General features: G+C 43.4%; 1 protein-coding gene across 1 annotated transcript in view; it reads right to left on the minus strand.

The window, feature by feature from the left end:
• neo1a (neogenin 1a) overlaps positions 1-18,660 on the minus strand; it is a 156,066-nt gene that overhangs the window by 20,386 nt on the left and 117,020 nt on the right. The window contains exons 8-13 of the mRNA XM_085163299.1: positions 11,528-11,762; positions 8,876-9,030; positions 6,324-6,472; positions 4,611-4,749; positions 3,835-3,884; positions 885-1,026 (exon numbers count right to left, since the gene is read on the minus strand). Coding sequence (XP_085019425.1) covers positions 885-1,026; positions 3,835-3,884; positions 4,611-4,749; positions 6,324-6,472; positions 8,876-9,030; positions 11,528-11,762 — 870 coding nt within the window. The remainder of the gene's footprint in view (positions 1-884; positions 1,027-3,834; positions 3,885-4,610; positions 4,750-6,323; positions 6,473-8,875; positions 9,031-11,527; positions 11,763-18,660) is intronic.

Below are 18,660 nucleotides of genomic sequence, written 5' to 3' on the forward strand. Positions count from 1 at the left end.
TAACTCAATTGCAATGGGTGTAGAAACTGATGTGTGGATGTTGAGTAAATAAACAGGCCCGCAGTTAGTCTGACTAATCCCATGAATCATCCGATACGCATCTTCAGGCTCAAGATAAGAGATTTATAAAAAAAATAAAAATAAAAATCCTGCACCCCATCAGACACAGCTCACACTTTCCAAGACACATCAGATAAAGATACTAAAATATAGAGATGACATGGAGTCTGATAGCATAAAAGTTTGAGCTTAGGGCTCAGTGAAAACGTCAAAAAGGGGAGTTCTTTGTGGATCCATCATTTTAAAATCTGATTCGATATGTAAATCTATGCATCTGTATCACTTTTGGGCTTTTAGACGAGGGCACAAAACCATCACAGTGATGTCATTGTTTTTGTGTACAGCTCTGAAAACACCCTGCAGACGTGCACAGTGATGCATGTGTCCATAACTGTACAGCAAAGTCTTTTGCTCACAGCACTGCCTGTTAAGAAAACTGTTCATGTCTCCTCTCCATCTTTGCACTTTTTATCTGGTGATGGGATGACTTTTTGTAGCTGCAGGGCATGTATAGCTTTAAATGATCCGTCTTTCAAACCCAGTTCTGAACCTGCGTATGCAGGGTGGTTTGGAGACTTTGTTTTCAAAGTGGGTTAAAAGGCCAAGCACATACAAGAAACATTTTACTAGCAGATGTGAACTATGGTGGCTCTCTTCCCACACCTGAACACCCACTGAATGTAACTGGAGGGAAAGTTTATAGCTAAACTCTTCCTGTACACATGGTAATAAATGCAATACATTCATAAGCACTTCCACTGGTCTGACGGAAGAGGATGGATTTATTCAAAAAGTCATTAGTCACAATTTTTTTTATTCATTACCATCCATTAGCTTGTAAAGCTGGGTGCCTTCAGTGGTTTCAGATTCGCTCCTGCGGGATCCTTTCCGGTATCGTATCTTGTAGCCGGTGATCTTCCCGTTCTGGCCACTCAGGGGCGGAGGTTGCCACCGAAGCATGATGCTCTGAGACGGGGAAAGGTGTAAATGAAACAGAATGTCATGTTTAGCACGTGCTTTTGGGGCCTGTAGCTGTAAAGGTGACCTCACAGTTTAGCAGGCGGCATCGCACCTTCCCACGCACCTTGGCGTGGACCTTTGTGTTAACAGTGTCACCGCAGTCCAAACAAGAGGGAGACCCACATCGAGCAAACACCCCCGTGAGCGCGAGAGACGCAGCGCAAACAGATGCATTAGGAAGAGATTACTATGACTATTTGGGGCGATCGTGGCTCAAAGAGTTCCCGGTTCGTCTTGTAACCGGAAGGTTGCCGGTTCGAGCCCCGGCTCGGACAGTCTCGGTCGTTGTGTCCTTGGGTAAGACACTTCACCTACCGCCTACTGGTGTTGGCCAGAGGGGCCGATGGCGCGATATGGCAGCCTCGCTTCTGTCAGTCTGCCCCAGTTTGCCTGTAGTTTGCCTCCACCAGTGTGTGAATGTGAGAGTGAATGAATAGTGGAATTGTACAGCACTTTGAGGGCCCCGAAAAGCGCTATATAAAATGCAATCCATTATTATTATGAATAATAAAAGTTGCGATGATAAGCGAGGTGTGTGGTCAGGTTAAGCCTGCAGAGACACTGAGGCAGAGAGATGAAGGCAAGACGCTCTGCTGGCGGGCCCACGCTGCACTCTTTTGGGATGTGCGCCGCTGAGTTTTTGTGTGCCCATGTGTGTTTAAAGAGATAGGTGGGGGGTGGCTCAGCGTGGGAGAAGAGTTAATTAACGCTTCCCCACTGTCACAGTGATGCACAAAAGCCCGAGTACACGCACAGGGCACGCGTGCGCTCCTCCCCAGCAGAGTCAAGGGAATTGCACAAATTAAATTTGTGTGAAGTGTGTTCAATTATTTCCATTTTTCTTATTACACTATCAGCCCCGGCTCGTCATGTCTGTTGCGTTTCTACCTTCCTGGCGCTAATCACAAAAAACAGTTTAATTGACTTTTGTAAACTCACAGGGGAAGGTGAAGAGGCAGATGCCAAAAGCAAAAAAATACAACAACAACAAAAAACCCAGAGAAGTAAGATCAGAAAACACGATGATCAGGTTGTCTTGTAGGTGAAAGATGCACCTTTCTGCTTGACAGGACCCAAAGAGGAGACCACACATGAAATGAATGCTAATTAGCTCTTTTCCACTTGCGTTTGGTTGGGTGTACAGAACTAATTGCATAAATGGTTTGTATCTAAATAATTGCACTGTAATTATTCTTTTAATGGCTTGTTTACGCTCAAAGTGAAAGACGACGACAACAAAAAGAGAAAATGAGATGAATTACTGAATGACACTTAAAGGGAAAAAAAAGACATCTGTCAGATGTTTGTTTCGCAGCTTTAAACCGCTTGGTCTGAGCCAAAGTGAGGAGGAACAGCTGGCCTCACGCATACTATCCTCTCAGAAAACTATTCATGTCCCTTCCACAGACTGAGCCTGCTTCATTTTACTCTTAAAATTAGCATGAGAGCATTTTCTCTACAAATCTCAGCAGAGGATCCCTCAGCATGGGTGGCTAGCTCTAACTCAGGCTGGGAGTGTGTGATAGGATTGTCTGTCAGTGTTTTCCCTCACTTGTGCTAAGCATCGACCAGCAAAGGGCCAAAAGTGCTGGTTGCCGTTTTTGTAGTCAGTGCACACACCCCGAGGTTTTCCCTATCTGTTCTTTTTTTTTCTTTTTGCAATTGCTGTCTCACATGTCACGAGTGAGAAACATCTTTTGTAAAAATTAATCCCTCACTCGGGTGGGAAAGTACAATAAGCAGGCCTACAGCTCTCTGTTTGAAGATCAAATGGCTGAGATGCTGGGCAGCCGAGGCCCGTTTCCTGTTTTAATCAGGGGCGTGTTGTGCAGCCAGCAGCCACCTCAGCAGCCTTATCAAATAAAGCGCTTCACGCGAGAACTGCGGCATGTTTCGGCTGAAATAAACAGGATTTAACAATCAAACTTAAAAAGACTGAGAGGATGCCAGGACTTGTTGGCTAAGCTGTGGGGGAAAAAAAGAAATTGATCCAGTTATCTCTGCTCCAAAGAGAAAATTGAATCCAGATAAAATGAGATCTCACTTTTAAACAAGTAAATCTTTTTATCACGTTGCCTATGAGCCTGCTAACAAAAAAAAAAAAAGGTGAGTGAGAAAGTGAGATCTCTGTTACCGAGGGTGAATTGGAAACTGGTAAGTCATCACACTTCTAACCGTTTGCACTTAATGAACCGATATTGGTTGAAAAGTTAACTTTTCCAACTTACATTCATTATGAGTTGCGTTATGTCGGGTTTCAACTAGATGTCTAACTTCATTCGACCTATAAATTCTACCTGAGTATCAGTTTTAGTTAGTCTGCATCTTCCTGTATCCTATCAGATTTGAGCTGTAGGCTCCCGTGCCAGTTTCTGTACAGATGGAGTGATACTGAGGATAAAACCTTCTGACAGGCGAGTCTCCTGCCGACGAGAAGATCGATGAGGGTTCACACGCCCTCTTAACCAGCTGGGGCTACAAGGATCTGACGCAGCTAATAACACAGCAACAACGGTGCACTGGCCTGCGGGCTATGTATCTGTTCAACTGTTTGTGTGCGCGAGTGAGCGAACGAGCGGGCGGGTGAAGGTGGATTTGCTCAAGCAAACACATAAAGACAATTGCTGTAAAACAAACAGTCTGCAGGCAGTTTAGGTGTACCTGTAGCTTAAGTCCTCAACAAGGCAACAGAGAAACCTAAACAAGTTAAAAGGTCCGTCAACGCGCCCTTCAGTCGAGACAAACAAACCTCACCTTTGAGTTCTGGACCTCGATGGTCAGGTTTTGAGGCGGGGCACTTGGTACTGTGGAAAAATGAAAACACCGACAATTTTTTAGTGTAAAACTAAAGAAAACATAGAAATCTACATTTTGGCAGAGCTCAAACAATCAAGTTATTAATTAACTGGACAGAACAACGTTGTAAAGAGAGCCCCATTAACTGAGAACCTCAAGTTTTGGACTGCTGATTGGACATAATGTGGAAGCCGGGGTTGTCTTCCTTCTTTCAGCCGCTCCATTTTCTGCCTTCAAGTCACCTTATTGTTAGAATCCTGTTTCACATCAACCCTCCTTTGTCCTCCTTTACTAAATCCACATTAGCTCCTTTAATACAGCAAGGAAACGGTGTGTGATGACACATTTACCTCACCAGATGTATTTTATAGTTTCAATACTCTTTATACCCCAACTTTTTAAATGCTTTTGTGGCGTCTGTAGCTCAGGAGGTAGAGCAGTGATGTTTGATTACTGGCTGCTCCAGTCTGCATGCCAAATATCCTCGGGCAATGTACTGAACCTTGAGTTGTTCCCAAAGAGTTTGAGTGTAAATGTGTGTGAATTTAAGGCAGAAAAGCACTTAAAAAAAAACAAAACTGTTAAGTGAGACATGTTAAGCAAAGAGCTTTGAGTGCTCAAGAAGAGCAGAAAAGCACTATATAGGAACATTTCCAGTTACCGTCTCAGTGGTGTTACAATAAAAGAGAAGTCAAATTAGTGTTGGTACATTTACGCTTCATCAGTCCACTAACCGTCAGACAGGGTGCGAACGACAACGTCCTCAGTGGAGACGCCAGGACCGTGCCTGTTGTTGGCCACCACACGGAAACTGTACTCTGTGTTCTTCTTCAGCCCCGCCATGCTGTACGACTGGCCGTCTACGTCAATATCCTGAATGAGAAAAGGAGGGAAGGAGAGGAACTTGCTTAAAAAGCAAACACGCCTCTACTTTCACGACTGCTCACCGACATCTCGATATTTACGAACAACGGGAAAAACAAAAACCGAATACGTGAAGCTTGTACGAAAAGGAAACGTTTATGATTACCTGCAGAAAAAGACAAAAACACTGATAGCACTCCAGTGTAGCGTTTTTATAGTATTTCACAGCCAACAGCACTCTGATAAACGCAGACATTTAGGACCGTTCCAGTAGCTTCACAATGTGACGCCAGCCTTCATTGTTTCATCACGCTAACATTTCTGTTTGTAATTCGGTGTGAAAATGTCGTCTTCCGCAGAGACGCAATTTGTGCCTTCTGTGATTTTGACTTGCTTTGCTTTACAAATTGGGCACGCTGACACATGCCCAATTACTTCAAGCCTATTTGCATGCAGCTCTTTGGTTGTGACATTTTGAGAAAAAAAAAAGCACTTGGAGGAAACTCTAATCTCGCTTCCAGAGCGCCCATTCCTTGACGTCTGAACTTGGGTCAGCTGATTACCTCTGGCCACATCACCCTTGAATTCGCATCATATGTTGTCCCCGACTTCCCTCTGCCCTTTCAATATTTAATATCCGTTCAGCACTGTCTCTCTCTCCCTAACTTCATCTCCCTTCAGTCCGCTTCCTTCACCTCTCCTTTACTACCACTTCTTCATCTCTCCCCCTTTTTCACCTCATCTCTGGCTCTCTCCTCCAGGGAGCTGAGGCATCATTACTCAGTGCACCGGCTGACGTTTCATCCATTATCATATTAAAGGCTTTTTAATGCCTCACTGGCTTGCACACTGTTACTGCTGGGGTTGACTCAATATCTAAGCAGCTCGATTCCACTCTTGTGACAGAGTTAGTCCTGCAGAGAAGCACCAAGTGAATCATATCTGCTTTCTTTTAGCACAATGCCCTGCTGTTTCTGTGAGACAATGAATCATTAAGAACGCCGCCAAAAATCAGCACAAAGGGTCTTGGCAAATGATTAGGGATTCTTACCTCATCACAATTTGTATGAGAAACCAATCAGTCGTACGCATTTTATCTAATGGGCCCTGCGAAATCAGGCATCAGCTTCACACACTATGCCTTGCTCACAGGGTAAACTGTGAGCAGTGAGCACACGCTGCATCTGTTTAAAGTCTGCGCTTATTTCAGGTGATTTAAGCAATTTATCACCGATAAAAGAAAAGCAAAACACAAAGACGACGTAGCAAAGCAAGTGCTGTGACATATGTTTCAGGACAATCTTGTTTAGAATTAAATAATAAAGAAACAATCATGCAAATCTTCAATTTTACTTTAATTTTCGCCTTATTTCTCCGATTAATGTGTTTTTAATTCATTGGTTTTTAAAATCTATTGTGAAGCACTTTGTAGCTTCATTTTAAAAGATGAGCTGCAATTTAAGGCAAAAGGTTTTGGACACCTGTTTATGTCTTTGCTACCTGCAAACCTTTGAATTCAAAAAAGTCTTCGATAGGCGCTCGAGCAGCGTGAGTTTGTCCCTGGAGTGTGGTTCACGCCTTACCTGCTCTTTGCCGACGCTCTTGTCCGTGTAGTACAACTTGTACGAGAGGATCTCTCCATTGCCAGTGAGGGGTTTGTCCCAGCTGAGAGAAACGGAGGTCGGCGTGTTGGACACCCCCTGCAGGTTAGGAGCCGGGCCGGGTACTTGGACTGGTGACGAAATATCACAGGTGGACAGAAATGAGAAAAGCAGCAAGTGTGACCATTTTGTTCTCTTATCTTGAACCGTTCTTCATTTTTATTGTGTCTCATCTGGGAGAAAGAAACTAATTTAACAATTCCTAGTTCTTACCACCTAAGACATATTCTTGGCTACCTCACAGTCACATTTCCCAGCGCTAACACTGAGGCCAAATTGTCGCCCTCTGGACTGGGCTGCCAGTGTGCTGATTTTCTTCCTATTCTCAGAACAAAAGTGGAAGTTTCAACAAAAACATCAGTATGCATCTAATATCCCATCACCGCTGGAATCCTGCTAGCTTTGAATGTGGTACCCTGTTTATCATGGGGTGGCTGTAGCTCAGGTGGTAGAGCAGGTCATCTACTGGTCGGAAGGTTGGTGGTTCGATTCCTGGCTTCCCCTAGTCTGCACGCCAAATATCCTTGGGCAAGATACTAACCCCAAATTGCTCTCCGATGCATCCATCGGAGTATGAATGTTACTTAGAAAGCACTTAGATCAATGTGAATGGGTGAATACACAAGTTGTGTAAAGTGCTTTGTTCTCTTATCTTGAACCGTTCTTCATTTTTATTGTGTCTCATCTGGGAGAAAGAAACTAATTTAGCAATTACTAGTTCTTACCACCTAAGACATATTCTTGGCTACCTCACAGTCACATTTCCCAGCGCTAACACTGAGGCCAAATTGTGTGCTCAGATGAGTAGAAAAGCGCTATATAAGAACCAGTCCATTTACCATTTACCATTGTATTGCACTTAATTAGTAAATTAAGGCAGCAGAAACAGAATGCATATTTATATGTGTCTGTATCCTGGCTTCATAATATGCTGGTATACTAGATGAATATGGGATGTAGTCCACTTTTACAATTAGCGCTGAGTTATTTTTGCAGCGGGAGCTGATCTGCTACATAACTCAGTGGTGCAGGAGGCTATGGAGAAACAGAACTGCACTGGTTATCTGGTGCAAACGTCAATGAAAGCAGACAGGAACCTCAAACTAAATATTTCATGTAATATGCAGCGTGCTCAAAGATGCAGCTATCGTAACAAAATGTGTATCACCGTTCTAATAATCTGTGACTACACTGTGTCTACATATATGTACATGGACGTTACTTGTTGTGTCTGTACTGTGGCCCATCGGATTTAAAATCAAACAGTGACTCTGAGGTTAAAGTACCAGCTGTCAGACATGTTATGTGTCTGCTCTGGATACATCTTGTAGGCATTAGCTGCAGGTGTTCCTGCCAGAAGAAAGAAGCTCCCATTTGTTAGCGTGCACAGATGTTAGAAGGGTGAGAGACTGTGTGTGTGTTTGTGCAGGTGTGTAAAGCCGGTCTCTAAAGGGAAGTGATACAGAGGGAGTGTGGTTTGCACATGCTTGGCACTCGGATGCAGGTCAACAGTTTAAGCTCCAGTTCGTAGCATGTTCTTACATTAAAGGCGCACACACGCGACAGAGATATACGGCACAGCTACAGCCCACCCTCACTGCTATCCCCCTGGGTGGCTGTGCTCCTGCTGCCGGGCATTAAGATGTAGCGTGTGTGCTTTTGTGTGTTGATTCGTCCGCCCTCCAACCAAGGACACAAGTAGAGAAACAGCAGCTGACCTACAAAGCGACAGTGACTGAGCTGTAGCTTGGTCGAGAGGAGACGGTTGTCCACAGTCTGACAGTGTGCTGGGAAATCCCCTTCACAGCACTTTCAAGGGATTTTGGAGCAGCAGCCACAGAGAGGTTTACACACTCAAACACAAAGAGAGAGAGGAGAGGAAGGGAACCACTTTGCTACTCCTTCCTACAGTCGTGCTTATGTGTCCTCTATTCAAAACATCCTAATAAGTTTCTCAGTAGACTGAAAGAGGAGAGTTTTGGAATCTGGAATACTAATTTCCAGCATTCCTCACTCAAGTAGGCATGTTTTGAGCCAAACACACGGAGGATTCAAGTAAATGTAAACAAAAGTAAACAAGAAGTGGCTTAAAAGAAGAAAATGCAGTGCTTCTCTGGTCTGCTCTTGGGTGGTCTGCCTTAACGAACAGCACTAAAAAGCCTTCTCTGTGTGTGCCCATGTGTGTGGGGAATATGGGATGTCTCTGTTTGAATTGAGCGTATACTGCATATGAGTGAATATTTGTTTGTGCGAATGTTTATTTGCCTCGTGTGCTTCCTTTGAGTGCATCCTGTTTGTATCAGTGTGAGCAGTGTGAGCACGCTTCCAGCAAACTGGCTAGAGTGTGGCTTTGTGTTTATGTGTCCTGTTTACCGAGCACATATAAACGTGTGTGTGTGTGTGTGTGTGTGTGTGTGTGTGTGTGTGTGTGTGTGTGTGTGTGTGTGTGTGGAGTAAGTGAGCAAGAGTGTTACCTTCAGCTTGGGTGGCCACTTTGAGCGCTGCAGAGCTCTCGCCCTGGCCGTTGCTATTGTGGGCCACAACCCTGAAGCGATATTTGGTGTCTGGCATGAGGTTCTGGATGGTGACCTGCATCTCCCCTGGACGACTGGTATTCACGACTCGCTCCCTGATAGGGGGGGTGGGGGTGGGTCGCACGCAGACAGGTTACAGTTCAGTAACAGTACACGGAACAGTTAATCATTCTGACCTTAAATTACCCAGAAGGTTTTGTTTAATGCTGGTTTGCAAGAAACAAAGTGAAGTGGCATTTAGAGCGCCTAATATCTTGGTGCCAAACACATGTGCATAATAATGGCATCCAACTTTTTGAAGAAATCCTTATTGAGTTCACTCTTCCTATCAATGAGATAGGGAGTGTCCTCCAAAACTGAATGGCGTTTTTCTTGTTGTATATTTTGTTGTTGTATATTTTATATATTCTTGTATATTTTCTTGTTATTGAGATGCCCAGATATGTAATTTTCTCATAAGTTATTTTAAATGGTAGAGATGCAAGCCACTCACTACTTTCAGATTTGATGGGCAATACTTACTTTTTCCCCAGTTGATCCCGTAACCGCCAAAGGTGCCAAATTTGTCAATAACGGAGAGAGTTGCTGGGATGGAAGTTTGGGGTTTTGTTATGTATAGTAAAATGTCATCAGCATAGAGCAATATAGTATTAGAGGTATATGCTGTGTCATAACCATGTATATCAGCGTGAGTGCGAGTTGTCCGTGCCAGGGGTTCCAGAGCAAGAGCGAACAGTAATGGACTAAGAACACATCCCTGTCGTGTCCCTCTGCTGAGCTTAAACTGAGTGGATAATGTTTGGTTTGTAAGGATTCTGGCTGTGGGATTCTTATAGAGTAATTTTATCCAGGAAATAAAATCTTGTCCCAATTGAAATTTCTCTAAGACAGCAAAGAGATAGGGCCACTCAACATGATCAAATGCCTTTTTGGCATCTAAGCTAAGTACAAGTAGATCCTGTTGCGCCTTAGAGGAGTAAATTATATTAAATAGACATCTTAGATTGTTAACGGCGCTCCTATCTGGTATAAAGCCTGTTTGATCTGAATGTACCAGTTTATCTATTACCATACTGAGTCTATTCGCTAGTATTTTAGCCAGGATTTTTTTTTATCCGAATTTAATAAAGAGATAGGTCTATATGATCCCACTTCCTCCAAGACTACTTTTTTTGGGAGTACAGTAATAACTGCTTCATTCAATGTTGGTGGTAAGGCGCCCACATTGTATGCATGGTTGTACAGTTTAAATAGATATGGAGCAAGTTTGATCTTGAGCTGTTTGTAAAATTCATTCCCTAACCCATCTGGGCCTGGACTCTTACCATTTTCACAATTTTACCATTTTTTAATACACAATAGATTTAGTAATTTCTTTAGTTGTAATCTTGGCATTCAGGATCTTGCGATCCACCTGATCCAACACAGGGAGGTCACATCAGTGTCTTTCTTTTAAATCAATGTGTAAAAGGCTCAATAAGATTTTATATGTATATTATCTTTTGGCCGAGAATTTTTTTTCCTGTATTTCTTGGAACATTGGCTTTGATAATGAAGTTGATTAATATAGGACTTCTTATTCTTAAGAATAAGTGTCATTATTAGTAAGCCTCATTATTTTTTTAATCCATTAGTTGGCATCCATTAACTTTCCAAAAAACCCCAAGCCCTCCATTCTGAAAAACTTTCAATTCAAATGCGTTTTCCATAAAAATAATCCTTTTTGTACCTTAGAGTGGCTGAGATGCCACTTACCCACAGCTACTCTCCCTCTGCATCTGCATGTCCCTCTTCATCACATGCTCTCTTGCTATGTGGAAGGAGTCCCAGTGGCCTTTCCACACTGCCACATCATTCTTTTGTTTATTTATTTATTTATTTTTAAGTGGGAATGGAAAATATAAAATCTGCAGTAACGGGAGCATGTTGGACAGCAGCTTTAAAATAAAACAAAACATCTTGATGGATTAACATTCGGAAGCCTTCATTGCACTAACTTTATCTTCATGCAACTCCTTTACTCTGCTCCATATGCACGTCTGTATCACTGCTCCACACACAAAAACAGAGAGCAGAGGAGAGAAAGAAACTAGAGCAGAAACTGGCATGATTGTTAAATTAATGCTGGCACTGGTCTATAAACTAACCAGCTCACCTGTTGACAGCAGGACCGGGAGACCTAGTTTACAACCTCGCTGATTTATCGGTACACTCCACGTATTTGCAGATTCTGTATATTAAAGGTTTGCTTTTGCGTCCCTGGTTCTAAGTGTAAAACACCGCTGAAAATCCTCTCAGCTTCTTAAATTTTATTCTCAGTCAGTAAATCCTCAGCCTGTGAAGCTGGGAGAAATTTACCACAGAACTATTTGGGGGGGAAAGCGAGCATGGTATTTGAACATTTGTTTTTGGGTTTTTTTTGGTTTATATTTGTTTAAGAAGGAGGTTTTGTTTTAAGTGACTGAACTTCTTGAATCAGATATTTTAGTGGTCTGAGCCTCCTGCATGGAGATGTGTGTACTTGAGCAATGTGCTGATGCCAGCAGTCGTGTGCGTGTATTAGTACCCCCTCCAGGAAAGTGTGCGTTCTACCTGCTCGTGCCCTCCTGGCTGTAGAAAAGGGAGTAGGTCAACTCGTCCCCATGCGGCTCGGCTGGTTGACGCCAGGTCAGCTTGATGAAGCGAGTGGACACCAGCGAAGCCACAACGTCTCGGGGGGCCGAGGGGGTAGGCCCTGCTGGACTGCCTACACCTCTGGAGCCTGGTGTTACATGGTCAGTAGTGTTAGGAGTCAGTGAAGGGGGAGGGAAAGAGGGCAGGGCTACGACTTTGGGTTGGGAGGGGGTAGGGATGGTGGGATGAGAGCAAGGGAGACCGGGAGGGAGACAGCCGTAGCATGTCGGGGTCGGGTGGGAGAAATATTGTGCAGAGGTGCCCAAAAGGAGCAGGTTGAGGAGAGGAGTTGAAATGGAAATGACAGTGGAACGAAAGAAAGGGAGGAAACAAAAAAAAGAAAAAACAAAATAACAACAACGTAACAAAAAAAAAAGACTCTTGGTGTGACAAGGAACCACAATACAACACTTCTACTACACTCACAAAGCTGACAAAGAGGGAGGGACTACACATGCAGATCTACACACACCTGTCTAATGCAAGGGCAGTGGGAGCAGAACATAGCGTCACACACTTAACGTTCACCATCAGTGGCTTTCCTGCCAATCATTGGCATTAAAATGAATGATTGGTCTGCATTTCTGCAAGGAGAGACACTTTGTCGTGACAGGGACAAAGTCATCTCGTGGCCTGTTACACAGGAAAACCGTCTGACTTTTATTTTACAGTAAAATACGGACTAACCCAACCCCCCCTCTCACTTTAGCTTCTCATAACTAACGATGTTGCTGAAGCACTTCTGTCATCGCATTCCACAGCCAAGCCACAGAAATGTTTGTGATTTCATTTCGAGTGCGTGTGTGTTTTTCTTATTTCCTCCTCCTCCTTTTTGGAGGAACAATCTGCGGTCGGACCTCGTGAGATCTGCTTTCCACTTGCCTGGCAAGCAGGCGAAACAAAACCATACGGAAAGAATGTTAGTCCGTATGACATTTCCATTTGTTTGCAGGTCGGGGGGAAACGGACTGGAGGACAAGGCTGAAAATATAGAAAAGGCGAATGGAAAGTGCTGCGCTCAAACGGTGTGTTATTACCGGCGAAATTGCGATGGAATGGAAAGCGGCTGCTGGCATATTTATCTGTCACAGCATGTGGACTAACCGCTAATTTGGCTTTCAGAATTTGTTTACGTATCAAAGAGTTCACTGACTTCTGTGATTATATAAAAGCCGACATCTGATATAGAAGATTCTGACCCACCCCCAAAGAAAAATGACATTGTCTGTATACACTTTCTGTATATAAACACTCAAGAAACTTTAACTTAAACTCCGTATTTATGGGCTCTGTGTATACCGAGTATTGCTCTGAAGAACTGCTGTTGAATTTGTAGCATGCTCCAGTACTTTGGATTGTCAGGCTCAATTTTAGCTTGTTTACATCTACACTCAATAAAAAATAAAAAAAAAGGTACTGTTGCCCAAATTTGGATATCTGTCTATGAAATCCAAACTCTCGTTAAAGTCACAGACATCAGCACGACACCTTGTGTAGGATATGTGGAGGGCCGCTTTTTTTTTTTTTTTTTTTTTAAATTCATTCTCATCTGGAAAGATGGATTTAGGTCAGCTCAGTGATGAGGCATTGCCTTACCCTACAAAAATCCAGTATTGTTTGAGCTCTAGTGGCCAGCCAAAACTATTTTACACCATTTAGAAAAACACTGGCTGCCTTTTCCCTGCGATTAGGGTTCTTGTTCTAAAAGTGGTGAAGAAAACCCCCCCACAAAACAACCCAGCCGTCTCTCAATCTTCACCAAGTAAAGGTAATGACAGCCTCAAACAAGCTTAAAGCTGGAAGTCAGCACTTCAGCCTCAACGCAACTGTTTCATTTCAAATCCTGTTTGCTGGAGTAGTGCCAGCAACAATGAAAAACACATTATCATCCTAATACTTTCTGACTGCAGTGTAAATTACCAGATGCTGAATAATTATCCCCATTTATAAAGCGTCTCGCACACGCACAAGCATCAGAATTACCGCCACCTAACTCGAACCAGGTTCACCGAATCACCAAAGGCTCAGTTTCTTAATAGGGAAGCGCTTCCTGAATTCCAAAAATCTGAACGCGGTAGAATACAATCCAGAAACACAGCGCAAGTAGGAACTCCCGGCAAATACTGTGAATGGAACGACTCATTGTTGACATATTTCAAAAAGTTTTAACCTCAGTATATTCTATCAACAATATACAATTCAGCTGGAAGACGAGATAAAGACAACATCCACAGGAAATTAGTAATTCCGCTTCCAGATTCAGGTTGTATAAAAAAAAGTCCTGCAGGCAATAATCTATGAGTCCCTTGAGTCTGTAGAATTAATTTATTGAGATGAATACAATGGAATTAACAATTTAGAGATTTTAGTGTGCATACTAATTTTGCCATATCTTCAGGAAAGAAGGATTAAAAGCCAGAGGAAGCTTGGAAGGCAAAAGATATGCTACTCTTTCATAGTAACCAGAAGGGCCCTGCTTGATAACCTCACGCTGTGCTCCAGCTCACATATTAAATATGAAATATTACTATTATTCCAACACACATATGGTTATATAGCAATGAAATATGCCTTTAAAGGCCTTCTCCTTTCCCTCAAATGATAACTGTTTGAAAGAACTTCAAAAGCACAAAGTCGGACAGCAACATTTGCTTCACATTAGTCAGTTTTGCTTTGAACCCTGTTGAGCCAGAAGAATAAGTCAGAGAATATGAGTTGAGCTTTAAGAAAGGCATATCTGGACCTTATTTTATTTCTTTTCTTTTTTTAAAACTCAACTTTATTAACCTTAATTAGTTGTTGGCTGGTTGTTGATGTCTGCAGAAAAAGAGAAAAACAGGCTTTTAATAGGTCTAAGATTGTCTCCTAAGATGACACAGGAAACAGGTCACTGCCTTTGCACTCTGCTCAACGCCATAATTCTTTTAGCGAGCGAATTTGTCCATCAGTACTCTTGCCCAGTGTGAACTTCGAGGTTATCTCACTTTGAAGCCCAAACAGAATCAAGACCACCTCACAGATCAGACAAGGGCGAGGAAATAAAATCATTACGAGCGGCTTCCATCTTCATACACCGTGTCCGCCGTAGGTAATTGACATGCTGGGCAGTTTTCGGTGTCCTTCTGACAATCTCTCTTGTACATGTGTGCCTGGGATTGTTACAGTAAGAAGGTGTCAGCCTCCCACTGCTATTGCCGAGCTCTATTCATAGCTGATTAATAGTGTCATTAGTCTTTGTGCCAGAGGTAATGAATTACTGGCATTAAGGCTTAACGAGGAAGGTTACTTTAGATCTGCATAATAATCTGGGTAACCCAGGCAAAAAAACCCAACTGGGACAAAGACATGCATAACAGGTCGTCTTAGCGTTCAATCGAAGCAAAACACGTTTCAGAAATAAAGAAATAATTGGAGCGGTGTGAAAGTTCTGACTAAAGGCTCATAACTTTTATCTTGTGCTGCCAACATCATAATCCCTGTGAGCGTCGCTGGGCAAAGCTGCATTTCCATCAAACTGGTCCGAGTTCACCGATAAGAGAGCCAGCCTAACTCACCGGCTCAGCCTTACACACCTCTACCGAGAGAACGGAAACCTAATGAATGTCTGCAGGAAGCACACACAGCACTGTAACTACAGATAGCCTTTTCAGAAGGAATTCAGCAAGCCACGCCAGGCTCTTGCAAAATGGATTTTCTCAGGCCTGGTTTCCATGTCTAATGTAGTTCAGTAATGACAACGGCGTAAGAGACTGATGTAGCACAGTGCTAATGGTCCATTACTGAGTCACTACTTTCATCTGGCCTAGAAAAGAAGAACAATGTACTCAAAAAGCATAGTCGAGAGTCTTCAGAACAGCATCACAAAGAAGACAGTCAATTAAAACTGCCAGTCAGCAGTTCCATATCACCCTCCTCCCCCCTTCTCTCTCTCTCTCCCTTCATGTCCCGTCCCTATCTACACTACACTGCCATTTTCAATAAAGAAATGAAAGCCAAAGTAAATAAAAATGACAGCCTTTGTCATGTTTTATGCAAACACGGAGTAGTCGCATTATGATAAAACCAAACAGCCTATCTGTAGGCCTGAAGGTTATTACAAAGAACTAAAAGAAATTTCCGCTGAACAAAGACAAAAACAATCCGTGGAGACATTAATTCTCTGAAATGTAAAAGGAACTGTAAGTACGAACAGAGCAACTGCAAACTGGATCACTCTTATTGGTTCTCTAGTAAATGTAGCCAAAAAAAAAAAAAAAGAAGAAGAAGAAGAATCGTTTTTCTTTCCTGGTGACAACTGTGGCCGTTTTTTGTTTTAAATAAATTCTGCTCTCCCTTCACTCTCTTTAAAGAAAAGACAGGAAAGATGAGCAAGCCTGACAGCTCATGACATTTGAGCAGCTCCTTAACGCACCGACAAAGGAAAGAGTCAGAAGGAGAAGACAAATGTTTCAAGAGAGACGTGAGAGGGGAGGAGGGAAATGAGCGAGAGTGAGGAAAAGTCTGACCAAGCATTCTTTTTTTGGAGTCCCCTCAGTTCCTTTCAATTACCCTGTCGACAACAATAACAAACTCCATTTTTAAAAAAAGATTTTCTTGCTTTACAAGCAATACAGCAATAAATGAAAACCAATGACACAAACAATAAAAATACGAGACACCCATCAGCGAAGAAAAAAAATAAAAGAGAGAAAATAATATCAAGCCAGCCTGCCCACTACAGGGACACCCCTAGTTAGGAATATAATCTTTGTCTTGGGACCTTTCTTGCACTTGTATCCTGACACCTTATCACTAGCCAAGGGGGACGTGACAGAGATTCAGTATTGGATTGCTGAAGGGTGGAGTGTATTGGTAACTGCACGCATTCCCCTCTAATCAGAAACAGTCGAGATTAAAGCGTAGCTCGAATCTCAGGAAAAAGACTGACTCACTGACATAATTCAGAAATGAAAAGAAAAAGTCTCAAACTTATTCTGTTAAAAAAAAATCTCAAACGGCATCGCCTCCACATTCCTCTCCCTTTTTCTCCACCGCTTTCTAGGGCATGTTCACTCCCATCCAGCACTTTTCCCAGGAAATAAAGAAGTCTCACCAATTAAAAGATATATATACCAATCTCAAAAAACATATGCACATGTGTACAGAGGGGACACATCAAAGTCAGGCATATAAGAAAGGCATGACGCTAACAGGTCAGTACTGTCGTGGATGTGTCGAGAGTCAAAAATGGGACTTTCAAACATTTGGCATGACTGGCAGCTGTTACTGCTGCAAACATGAACAACATGAGAAGTTCGAGGCCCAAAATTATGAACCCTCCCCCCCTTAAAAAAATAGCCTCGATAAGTGGAGAGAACACAGACCATGAGTGCTGTTTTGAAGCATTTGCAGTGGGTCGCAGATGTATTTACGTCTCTGCTTTCTACCCAAACGCTCCTGTGGTGCAGGAGTGGGATGCGACAGGACCCATCTGACAGATCCATGGGACACCTGGATGCCCTGTGGTGATGTACTAAATGCTTTAATAGGACAGAGGCATTTGGTCTCTTTATCAGGCGGCTGAAACCTCGGAAGGGCTTCTGTTTGTTTCCAGTTTATCAACTGGAAAATCTGCCTCTTTGAAACCCTGCAGCGATTTCCTTTTTAAATGGCAACGTTTGTTCCAATTTTGCATTTATCTCACTTTTCTCGTCCCGAGTCAACATTGTGCAGAGTCCCTGCAGGTTTTTCGCAAACATGTAGGAGATATCCTATGAGGCACGCTTTTGGATGGTATGCCTGTGTTTGCATCCCCTCTTGGCCTTCTGGTGCACTAACAATTTAGATTTTAAACAAAGTAGAGTGACAATCCCCGCTCGAGAGTGTGGAAGGCTAAATACTCTCCACCCTACAGAGACAGACACACCCAGAGGGTCCTACAACATCTAAGAAAACAAACGCCGCTATTTGGAAATGATGGCTGTAATTGACTGGGGGCAGGTATATCGATGAGTAGTCACTCGCTGTGTGCATACAACACACGTTCATTGAGTCACTGGTGAGTTAATCTGGGTGTGATTGCTTTGCCCCCCTGAACGCCTCGCTTTAGCACACACTCACAGAAACATGAAGGAACACGAGGCTAAAATCTGCTCGCCCAGACTCCGCATGCAACTGAAGACGTGCAGCTATGGTATACAGCACAACACTCCACCTTCCACGCTTCAAATCTGCGTCACATGTATCGCGTGCGCCACATGCTGGATGAGAGCGGGGACGAGAGGTCTCCTGGGCTCGCCTTTCAAGCAGATCAAAAACAGCCAGGGATGCCGCCGCGGATCTCCAGAGCATTTCACCACCGATGCCCACGACGGAAAACGGGCTTTCTTTCTGCACTGCGCGCCTTTGTTTTTTATTACCTCTGAGGTACACAAACACAATACAACCTCTCCGAGGGAGCAGAGAGAGCCCTGGAATAAAGTAATTGATTTCCAGGAAAGCTCTACGTTATAGCTCGTTTGTGTGTGTGTATACACAGCAGCAGCAGCATTTCATGTATAAAGCGAGTAGAGCTGAACAACCAAAGAAAGGCCTGAAAAGGTCAAATGGGATGTTGGGAGAAGTGAGAGCAGCTGCACCCCCCTTCTTTGGAGATTCACTAACAAACAGGCCCGCTAATCAGACTCCCACCAATAAAGACGCCTCCCTCGGACAGGCTCAGCAAGAAGCAGCTATGCACTTACGCTAGTGAGCAGTGGGGTGTCCATAACCCACTGTGACGTTACTCACTATTCTACTTTTAGCTTATGGAAACTGGGAGGGTCAGCTGAGTGAGGAGGTTGGGGGGGCTGTGGAGGCTAACAGGAAAAATACGAGCTCCGGCTTTGGTGGCGCCGCTCACAGAGGTCAGCCGCCTGCCGCTAAAGGAAGGGTGTGAAGGGAAAGTGATGTTTTCGTCTCATTCGGTACTTTCAATTACTGCACCCAGAGGACCGGCCACGTCCAAAAACATCAGATCGGCATCCTGGATGAGTGTGTGTTGGAGGTGGACGGTGTTATATTGTAGATAAGGG

This window comes from Neolamprologus multifasciatus, chromosome 1, assembly GCF_963576455.1.
Source record: "Neolamprologus multifasciatus chromosome 1, fNeoMul1.2, whole genome shotgun sequence".
Lineage (NCBI taxonomy): Eukaryota > Metazoa > Chordata > Actinopteri > Cichliformes > Cichlidae > Neolamprologus > Neolamprologus multifasciatus.